Raw genomic sequence first — 11,569 nt, forward strand, 5'->3', positions numbered from 1 at the left:
CTCTTCGGCATGAGTGATGTCACTTATTTTCAGCCCACTCCAATCTGGCACGTCCTTGGTCCTGTTTCTGGGGATGATACCTTGATTCATTCTCTTGTGCTGTGTGTCTCCCTCACCCTGGGTTATGGTCAGATCTTGCACTCTAGGCCAGGGTCTGGCTGGAAGAGCTGCTTTCCTCAGTCTCACAAAGGAAGTGTTCATTCTTTTAAATTTCATAACTGAACTTGCCCTGCCCTGACTTCCCTACAGTCCAGACCCAAGGTGGAAGATAAGTCTTTAGTTTCTGTAGGTGCAAGAGGCCCCATCACAGGTTGAAAGCCATGGGCAGATCTTCTAGGTTCTTACATGGGCAACTGGTGCCTCCCAAGTCTGGTGGGGCACCAGATTGCCGGTGGGGGGGCAATCGCGGACTGGGGGGTTGGGGGTCCCCCAGCGGCCGATTGATGAGCCAGTGCACTTCCAGTTTCGTGGCTAGCACTTCCAGGGGGTACACGGCCAATCTCAAGGGGTGCGCAAGCACCCATGTGCACCCCTACACATCGCCAATGGGTTCTTACTTGATTAGAGTGAGCCCACTCCTGTTCTCACTACCATAAAGAAGAGTTGTACCATTTATTTTAACATGTACATTGAGCAGAAGGCAGGGTCAATATGTACCTTCGAGACTACCTAAGACATATATAAAACATAAGCTTTCATGGACTTGAGCTCACATCATCAGATGCTGTGGTGTGTTCAAGTTCACAAAAACATATGCTTTCTATATATCTTATGTCGGGAGATCACCGAGTACGGACGTGGGCCTCTGCATCCCATTGACATTCATTGGCCTTCTTTTCCAAGGCCAGTGCCAGTTGGCACAGCTGGGTCGGTCTTCCTCGCTCTTATCTCGCCTGCCACGACTTTGATGACGTAATTAATGGGGGGGAGGGGTGATGACTCCCCGACCTCACATTGACTGGCACTTGCCCCAGGACCAGACTAGGTACGTAACAAACTTCTTTGCAAAAAAGAATAAAATTAACAAAAAACTTGCTGTCTGTAGTGTTTCCTCTCCCGCTGCAGGGAACTCAGAGGCAGCATCTCGCTTGCCCCCTGCCTGCAACCAACAAGTGCTTGATCGCCGGAGCCGCAAACAAGCGGGGTTGTTTTTTTTCTCCTTTTACTTGTGGTTATTGACACCACACCAGCTTAACTGACCTCCCACGGCAATCGATTACCGCAGAAACGTCTCTCTCTCCTCTCTTTTTTGTTGTTTTTAGGTGTGAGCTCCTCCAAGCTCGCAAGACCCAGCAGACCTCTTGCCCCATTCCTGGGGACTTCATTTCCAGGCAGCAGATGGGTATCTACCCTATCTGCCTGCACTGTCCTCTCCTTGTCCTTTCCTTCTCTTGTCCAGTCTCCTGGGCCCGGAAATAGCCCCCGGCCACTTAATTAGGCCAATCCATCTCACCTGGCGAGGTGATAAAGCGGTGCTGGGGCGGGTAGGGAGATCCTGTTGCAGCATGGTCCCACCACTGCAGCTGGGCAAATTCCCTTGGCTAGGGGCCCACGCCTAGTAAGTACTCTTGGTTTCTTCACATTTATTGAGTTAGTCAATAAGGTGCACATCTACCCTGCCTTCTGCCTGACTTCAAACTAACACAGCTAGTACTTCTGTCTACATATGCTGGACCCAACAAACGAAGGCCTGGTTTGCATTCAGACCTCCCATAAGAGCCCAAACAACTCCATCCTGAGCATGGCTAGTGCTGGAGATGAGAGTGCTGGTTCCAGGAAGCACCTGGGCAATTGCAATATTCCAACTACAATATTTAGGGCCTCCTGAATTAGGCAAGGGCTCTCCCCCAAAGCATTCAGGGATATGTCACTTCCCAAATAGTGCTCACCTTCCCCTGATATGCCATGTCCTAAATAGTGCCCACCTTTTTGGACACATCCAGGTAGACATGTTGTCACTCGCTAGTGACTGGCTCTGGAGGGAGTGCATGTGGCCCTAGCTTGAAGAAGCTCCTTTAAGCGTATTCCCCAGAAGGCTCTTATACGTTTCCATTTGCCTCTGTCCTGGGCTGCACTAACCCATCCAGCCTCATTCCACTGGGACACTGCTCCTTGCTACTGGCTGGCATTGTTTTACTTAGCTCTGTGTTCCCAGGGCTATTCACAGACCATGGAGGAAAGAGCCCCAGCGCTCCACAAGCTCTTCTAGCAACCATGCAGGGTGTAATTCATTTTGCCCAGCACTCACACAGGCTTGATTAGTGCCTGAAATGAGCTCCATCTATCACAGTGGAGTAAAGCAGATTAACTCACAGCGTGCCTGCCTCACGTTGATCCCATTCTCCGGGCCTCCTGATTAATGGAGCAGCCTTCTTTACCTGTCAGGCCAGGAAATGTGAGTATCCAAGCTGGCTTGCAACGAAGAGAAATATGGACGTTCAGTGCAGAAACAGGTCATTTCTGGATGTGTCAGCCTAAGTGCTACCATCTGGACCTCACGGATGTGCACCTGTTCTGTCGGCTCCCATCCCCTGCTCCCCTATCCCACATGCTCCCATCTCTGCTTCTCCCCTCACTGCATTCATCCCTCTCCCTGTTGCCCACAGTCCCTGTGCTCATGCTCTTTCCCCGCAGTCCCCTTCCTTCTCACTCCTTTCCCCTACACAGTCTCTCCTCTGAGGTCCCTGCTTGGTGATCTTTGAATTAGATGCTAAATGTCATCCCAACCCACTAGCATTTTCCTAGGGGGTGACCGTGTCATGGATCAGGGCCTGTGGACATGCCCACTGCTCCCATAAACTCTGAGAACTCAGGACCATCAGGAAAGGGGCCTTCTGGGCAGATCGCAGCCTGTATCTCAGCCAGGACTGCGGGAACTGCTAGTGTGATGTTGCTGCTCATTCTCCAGAGCTGTACAGCATGAGGAACAACCTGCTGAGAAGAGCTCTCCCATGGCAATTTGCATTCCCTGAGGAATTGGGATGGCTCCCCCTTTTCTCGCAGATCTGGCTCGGGGGGCACCTCTGGAATTTGGCTCCTTCATAGCATACACATGAGTTCTGGATACAAGAGGTATTTCTCTGAAGCACCCAGCTCTACTAGCCGCATGACACAGGAGCAGGATAAGACAGTAGAGTGAGGTTCATGCAGTCAATATTGGGCTTTGGCCTCTAAAGCCCAATCTAAAGCCCATGCTGATCAGTAGGAGTCTTTTGATCTAGTGCAATGGATCAGTGGAATATGGCCCCAAGTCCATAGCTTTGCAGGGGGTCCCTGTTTTGCTTGCCTCTTCCCAGAGCAAGTATACGTAAAGTGGATCCTTTGGACTAATGATGGTGTCTGGAAGAGCTCCAGCCTCCAACCCTACCTCACCAGTGAGGTTTCATTAAAACCTCTTTTCTTTCAGCTCCCTCCAGCTTGGCTTCTGCAGCGATCAGTTGTTTTATTTTTTTAAGTGGAAATTATTTCTCATTTCCCTTCACAATCGCAACACACATGGGAAGAGAAGGGACAGGAAGGAGTTCCTGAGAGATGAAAGAGCAGGACTGCAGAGAGGGCTTCTGCTTTGTTATCCCCCGGTGCAGCTTAGAAAGTCTTTTCAGAAGCTGAGTTTAATTAACTATTTTTTTTACCCTACAGATAAGTTTTTCTTCATAAAAGGAAGCAGGGGTCTTGAGTTAGAGTTAACTTCTCTGGTCGGCTAAGAACACGGTGCGCCATCTAAGCAATGCACATTAATAGTAACGCTTAGTTCTTACATCCTGCTTTACATCTGGAGATCGGAGTGCCTTGCAAAGGTCATCAGTACCATGATCGTATTTTACAGGTGGGAAAACAAAGGCACGGAGAAGGGAAATGGCTTGCCCAAGGGCACTGAGTAAGCCAGAGGCAGGGACAGTCAGGTCTCTTAAGTCTCACCTCAGTGTTTTGTCCACTGGGCTACACTACCTTCAAATGGCTACAGACAGCCTGTTATGTAGGGGGACTGTCCATTGAGGGATAGACGGTGTCAGAGGATAGCAAAGGACCCAGCGTTTTCACTCGTCATGTCAGCCACATCTCTTCTTCCTCTTCTCCATCCTGTCACCTGAACCCAGTTCCTTCTCCTGCTCCTCCCAGTTGCTTTGCGTCCCCTCATAAGCCTTTTTCTAAATAACTCCTCGCTTCATCTCACCCACCCACGTTCCAGTCCACTTCCTTGCCCAAATTGCAGCGTTCTGCAATTGCAGCCATGTCAGACTTAACAGTCCCTACAACTTCCTTGCAGAAGTAGGACAGTCAGGGTGTTTTCCCACAGGCCTTATCCACCTGGCTGCTTGAATGGGGCTTTTCATACTGAGAAGTTGTGTCAAGTGAGTAATTCCCTGCTTCCAGGAATACCCCCAATTCACAGAAAGGCAGTGGTTGAACATATGGCTGCTGTGACTGCCGGCAATCCCCCATCTGGTGCTCAGAGTGATTGGATCAGGACATAAGCCCCAAGGGAGGCAGGTATTGGGTACAACAGCACTGGCTGTTGGCCACTTCACTTCCATGATAAATAGTCCACCACATGTTAGTGTAATGGTGGAGTTATAGTGTTAGGAAATGCAGAGTCTAAATCTACCCTAGTCACCTTCTTCTGTTGCGCTACAGGCTGAGACACCGAAAAATTGGCATTTTGGGAATGTAATATTTTGGACTAGTAGTCACAACGTTACATGTCAGCAGGCTCAGTCTCTCCTCCGATCTGCACACACAGCTCTGGGTGATACTGGGAAGTTGCTCAGATGTAGGCTGGAGACTAGTAACTCCCCATGTAAATCAAGAGGAAAATCACTGGAGGCAGAGCAGCTTCTGAGCTGCAAGTAGGGAGTCAAAGGTGTACAGGGACACAGGACATGCCTTGGCCCAGGACTTCCTGGACCACTGAGTCCAGTGCCCAGCTATTGCAGGCAACTTCATCATATAATCTTGTTCACTAACTTTTTAAGCTGCGTCTTAATAACATTTTGGCTTCTTGCCCCCACCACTCCCAATGGAAGGCTGTTCCAGCACCGTGCTCTCCAAGGGTTAGAAACCTTCTAATTTCCAGCCTCAGTTTATTCATGAACAGTTTATACCCCATCTGATTTTGTGCCAACATTATCTGTCAGCTGAAAGAGCAATTCTCCCTCCCTGGTGCTCGCTTCTCTGTTATGTCTATAGAGAGCAATCATATCCCCTCTCAGCCTTTGGCTGAACAAGCCTGTTTTTTAATCTCCTCAGATCATTGCAACAGCCCTCCTCTCCACAACTGTATATGGTATTCCAGCTGAGGTCTTACCAGTGACTTGCAGACTAGTGTTAGACCACTTTATCTCCCCCAGAAATACCTTGGTTTATCCATCCTGGGTTGCACTGGTCTTTGTTGCAGATGCATCACATTGGTGGTTCCCAGTCATCCTGTGATTGAGTAATATGCTGGCATCTTTCTCCTTCTTTGTCTTTCTGAGTAGTAGACCTCCAGCTGAAAGGAGAAATTCTTGATATCGATTCCCAAGTGTCGGACTTTGCAGTGTATATCATTAAATGTCATCCCATTTCTGTTACTCCAGGCCTCAAGGACATCTGGTTCTTCCCAGCAATCTTCTGATCCTCTTTTGCACTGATGATGCTTCCCAACTTCATGCTCATTTCATAAGCACATTCCTACTTCTTGTGCCAAGCTCATTAATGAGTATGTTAAAGACAACTGATCCTAACATCAATCCTTGAGTATCTTAGAATCTCTCTATGACCTGAGAGCTTTCCTTCCAGCACAAACCTGTGGTCACCTCCTTTGAGGACAGTTTCTTACTTACCTACCAATGTTTATACTAATCATGGCCTTGTACAGCTTAACAAGTCATTCCCCATATGATACCAAGCCAAACACTTTACTGAAATCTAGCCAGGATCTAGACCAGGGGTGGGCAGAAAGCGGCCCGAGGACCGGATACAGCCTGCCAGGTCATTCTATCCGGCCCACGGGGTCCCTAAAAAATTTAGAAAATTAATATTTATCTGCCCTGTGCTGCCCGTCATGCGGCTCTCAATGGCTTGCCAAAACTCAGTAAGTGGCCCTCTGCCCAAAATAATTGCCCGCCCCTGATTCTAACCCAAAGAAATTCTTGCCCCTGGACCAACAGGGGTTCTAGAAAATCAGTTAGTCCACCTCTTTTTTTTTCTCCCTTTCTTAAATATAGGCACTTTGTTTGGTGTGCTCCAGTTTAGATGGTACCACTACCTATGTGACAGATGTATTAAAGAGTCTTGCTACTAAATGTGCAGTTTCACATGCCAGTTCTTTCAGCACATATATATGATGAAATATGTCCAGCCCCCCTGACATGACACCTCAACCTGGGTGAGCTTTGCTTTTGTCCTGATTGTTGTTATTCCCACTCCTCTAGTCCAATTGTACACAGTAAGACTCTGGACTTTTCCCTTTTCAGGCTTTGAAGGAGTTAAAATTACAGCCTCTTCTTTGCATTAATGTCTGTTCTCATACATGGGAAGTAAAGTGACTAACATTTTACCTGGGGGCAGTACCTGTCTCCCTCAGGGCTCCTGCCGGTTCATGCCACATCCTGATAAAACTCTGCAATTCCTTATCTTGACAGCAGAATTTGTCTATTTTGCTGAGCACACATCAGAATCCCCGACCTTAATGAGATAGCTACAGTGACGGCAGCACAGGCTAGAGGCCTCTCCATTTCCCCGTGACACTGCAGCCGCTGTGTGCTGCTCCTTGTTATTTTTGGCTGCTCTTTTGTCTTTGGGATGCTTTAACCTTTAGCAAAGAAAACAAAACTGCAGAAGCTGGTTGTCTCAGACGTAGGCTTGGCTGCAGTCTGCTGGGAGCAGGCCCTAAAGACTAAAGCCTCAAATTAGCAGCTTGAGACTGGAATGAGCAAAGAGCTGACCAGACAGCTCGAATCTTTCATTCCAATGGCAGGAGCCTGCAGTGAAGGAAGAGGCGATTATCTGGGCTCTGATGAATGCCCCTTTTGAGTTAATTAACTAGATGCTCGGCTCAGATAGTAAGTGGTTTAGGCGATCGATTAGTCAATCTTGTAAAGACATAAGGCTGTGTTATATTTCACTGGGGGATGGGGAATGCTTAATTCACTAATTTGTAGGAATGTACAGACACGTAAGATGAAGCAGGATGGTGTGGGAGGCAGAGAACCTGGGTTTATAGAGAGCAATCATATCCAGAGAAACCTGAATTATTCTGCCTCAGACTTGCTGGGTGGTCTGGAGCAGGTTACTTAATTTCACTTGTTTTCATTTTCTCATCTATTAGAAGGCTTCCCTAATGCCCGGAGACGAAGCAGGCAATGTGAATGAATGAGTTAAAGTGCTTGAAGACTCTTGGCAGGCAAGGGCTGAAAAAGAACAACGTATTATTAATACACAGAGACTGCAATGCCCCTCTTTCAAAGTAGGCAAAATTCATCCCTGTACTAGGGGCCAGTGTACAGGTAAGTCCCACTTTGATTAGAGAGGTCTTTCACCCCTGAGTTGGCTTTCTGCATAGGGGTGAATTTCAACCATTGTGCGCATTTGATCAATTAAAAGAAAAATGGTAGTGATTAGTGATAACACTATGGGGCACAGTCTTCCAGATTATGCTTCCTATGAGCTGTGAACTCAGGGGGCAAAGTGCATAAGGATTTGCTTGCTATATCGCTTACATAGTTTCATAGTGCTTAGGGTCAGAAGGGACCTAAACAGATCATGAGGTCCGACCCTCTGCCCCGGGCAGGAACGGGTGCGGTGGTCATATCGCCCCAGCCAAATATCTGTCCAGCCTCCTCAAGAGGCCCCATTACAGGTTGAAAGCCATGGGCAGATCTCTAGGTTCTTACATGGGCAACTGGTGCCTCCCAAGTCTGGTGGGGCACCAGATTGCCGGTGGGGGGGCAATCGTGGACTGGGGGGTTGGGGGTCCCCCAGCAGCCAATTGATGAGCCACTGGACTTCCAGTTTCGTGGCTAGCACTTCCACGGGGTACACGGCTGATCCCAAGGGGTGCACAAGCACCCACGTGCACCCCCTACATGTCGCCAATGGGTTCTTACTTGATTAGAGTGAGCCCACTCCTGTTCTCACTACCATAAAGAAGAGTTGTACCATTTATTTTAACATGTACATTGAGCAGAAGGCAGGGTCAATATGTACCTTCGAGACTACCTAAGACATATATAAGGCATAAGCTTTCATGGACTTGAGCTCACATCATCAGATGCTGTGGTGTGTTCAAGTTCACAAAAACATATGCTTTCTATATATCTTATGTCGGGAGATCACCGAGTACGGACGTGGGCCTCTGCATCCCATTGACATTCACTGGCCTTCTTCTTTTCCAAGGCCAGTGCCAGCTGGCACAGCTGGGTTGGTCTTCCTCACTCTTATCTCTCCTGCCACGACTTTGATGACTTAAAGTGAGGAGAGAGCACCACCTCACTTGGGAGCCCATTCCAGAGCCTGGCAGCCCTAACTGTAAAGTAATGTCTCCTGATGTCCAGCCTGAACCTGCTCTCTAACAATTTGTGGCCATTATTCCTAGTAACCCCGGGTGGTGCCCGAGGGAACAGAGCCGCCCCCAATTCCCGCTGGTCCCCCCTGGTGAGTTTGTAAACAGCCACCAGATCCCCTCTCAGCTTTCTCTTGTGGAGGCTGAATAGTTTCAGGCCCTTTAGCCTCTCTTTGTAGGGCCTGCCTCGCTGCCTCTTGACCATGTGAGTGGCCCTCCTCTGGACCCTCTTAATGCTAGCCACATCCCTCTTGAAGTACGGTGCCCAGAACTGGATGCAGTACTCCAACTCTGGCTTGACCAATGCCGCATAGAGGGGAAGGGTCACCTCACTGGACCTGCTTGTGATGCATCTATAGATGCACAATAAGGTGCGTCATGTTCATCCTGGAGTCAACAATAACTCCAAGATCCCTTTCTGCCACCGTGTTGACAAGAAGGGTGTTCCCCAGCCTACACGTGTGTTGCTGGTTCCTTCTCCCTAGATGCAGCACCTTGTACTTGTCTGCATTGAATTTCATCCTATTCTCATCCGCCTACCTCTGTAACCTGTCTAGATCTAGCTGGATTCTGTCCCTACCCTCCAGCGTGCCCACCTTGCCCCACAGCTTGGTGTCGTCAGCGAATCTGGACAGCATGCATTCCACACCCACATCCAGATCGCTAATAAAGATGTTGAACAGTACAGGCCCCAGGACCGGGCCCTGGGGGACTCCACTGCTCACATCCCTCCAGGTCAAGAACATCCCATCCACCACCACTCATCTAGCCAGTTTGCCACCCATCTGACTGTGTAGGCATCAATGCTGCAGTCACCAAGTTTTTTTAAGAGAATGTGGTGGGAAACCATGTCAAAGGCCTTCTTAAAGTCCAAGAAGACAACATCTACCCCGACACCCTCATCCAAGGACTTTGTGACCTGATCATAAAAAGAGCCAGGTTAGTCAGGCAGGACCTGCCCTCAATGAACCCATGTTGGTTGCCCCTGAGCATTACCTCCCTTGCAGGGCCCTTGCAGATGTGCACCTTGATAATTTTCTCAAAGGTCTTCCCAAGGACCGAGGTAAGACTGACTGGCCTATACTTACCAAGGTCCTCCTTTCTCCGTTTCTTGCAAATGGGGACCACATTGGCCCTTTTCCAATCCTCTGGTACCTGGCCAGTGCCCTGCTATGACCCCTGCCAATTCCCTTAGCACCCTCGGATGAAGATCATCTGGATCTACTGTTAAGTCTATAAAATGCCTATTAAAGTCATATTTAAGCCAGTGATCCACCATTCATACTCATCATGTCTCATGTTACCTGCAAGATCCTACACTGTTACTTTGGCTACAGGAAATTAAAAGTGAGTTGACAATGAGAACAAAGCAGAGCATTATTTGCTCCATTTTGTTGTCCAAGGATCAGCTCACTGGGGACCACTGAGCTAGGTGCGAAACAAACATTTCCTCACTGAGACTAGGTATGTTTAAATATGTATTTGGCAAAAAAAAAACAGAGAAATTTTTTTCAGTACTTAAATAAAGTGGACTCTGCCACCCTCTCCTGCCTGAGGTGCTGCAGTCTTGTTCCTGTTGCATCAGACAGGATCTCCCACTGGGACAGACACAGGAAATGCAGATGCCCAGGGGAATGCAAGAGACTCTAGGAGCTAAACTGCTGTTAAATTAACCAGACTCATTTCCTGGTGATAGATTTTGCCTTGCAACTACTTTGGAAGCATCTGCCTCTCTTATGCATTCATGTTTTTGTGGCTGAGCTTGCATCATTAGGCAATCAAGATGGCAGTCCTCCCCTGATTGATCATTAATTGCTGACTCTCTCTTTTAATTTAAGGACAGATGAGGTTCTTTGGGTGAATCTGATATCTTTTATCCTCCACCTACACCTCTTTTAATTTAAGGCATGTTTCAGTGTGGTTAGTGACTTGATCTTCACTGCCATTTGGTCGAGTGGTTAGTTTAACTCATATACTACATTCCACTTTCCCTTAAGGCTTCATTCCTACTATTCCTACAACAGATTTCAAACAGAGTTTTGCCTGCAGGCTCAGATGCATGGAAAACTGCTGTCTCACACTGGCCAGACAGATAATGAGGTGGTTATGTTGATGGTTCCTATGACTGGCTATGAATTGCGCACATACCGAGACGAGGCTAACACATCAAGCACCAGATGCTTTTCATGATCTTGTCCTCTCACCTTCCCCTTTGTTCTCCAGCCCCATAAAGTTCATCCGTCTGCTGTGGCTTCCCTGTTAGGCTCTTTAGGGCTGGGACTTTCATTTACTGTATGGTACCTAGCTAAAGAGGGCCCTCATCTGACAGAGGCCTCAATGTAAAGGATTCCCATATTTTTGTAGGCTGTGCCTGATTTTGTGCTGTGATCAGACCTGATGAAGAATGCCTTGCATTAAAACCTTGTCTAAATGTATTCCAACTACCTAGTTGGTCCAATAAAAGATATAACCCAAAAACATTCTTGCCTCACATACAACACTCACTTTTAGTTCAGAAATCAGCTGCTAGAAATTGGGGTATGCATTATGAGTGAGAAAATGTGGTGATAGCAGTTGTAAGCCTCTGCAGGGGAAAGCAAAAGTAGCACTGCATGTCCTTCATGGGGGGCAGTACAATGAACATGCTGGGCTCCCTGGCTGCTGCTGCTCAGCCACTTACTGCTACTTACCAGCATTTTCAAGGAAAGATTTTTTTCCCTTTATTCTGTCTATCAGAAACAAAGTGCATAACCTATTCAGGGGCATGCTATGTGGGAGAAATTATACTAACAATATAAGCAAGAGGTGAGGATAATAAAGTGAATATGAAAGCCAGAGCATGATGTTGTATGTATATATGGACATGGCCCCCATGCACTGGGTGATCTCAATGCTGTGACTTACTGTGCTCCTCAGACCTGAGAAGTGGGAACTGCTGTTTCTCTTCAAAGTTGTGACTGTTTAATAAGTGAATAGCAACAGGGGAGAGGGCAAATGCGAAAATAATGCTTTGACTGGAAACCTGCT

At 47.8% G+C, this 11,569-nt stretch overlaps 1 protein-coding gene across 1 annotated transcript in view; it reads left to right on the forward strand.

The window, feature by feature from the left end:
* The first annotated feature begins 935 nt into the window (after window positions 1–935).
* Window positions 936–11,569, forward strand: part of LOC102376268 (melanin-concentrating hormone receptor 1-like) — a 21,034-nt gene continuing 10,400 nt past the window's right edge. Inside the window, exons 1-2 of the mRNA XM_006018352.1 lie at window positions 936–985; window positions 1,263–1,342. Of these exons, the coding sequence (XP_006018414.1) occupies window positions 936–985; window positions 1,263–1,342 (130 nt within the window). The remainder of the gene's footprint in view (window positions 986–1,262; window positions 1,343–11,569) is intronic.

Source organism: Alligator sinensis, unplaced genomic scaffold, assembly GCF_000455745.1.
Source record: "Alligator sinensis unplaced genomic scaffold, ASM45574v1 scaffold400_1, whole genome shotgun sequence".
In the NCBI taxonomy this organism is placed as follows: domain Eukaryota; kingdom Metazoa; phylum Chordata; order Crocodylia; family Alligatoridae; genus Alligator; species Alligator sinensis.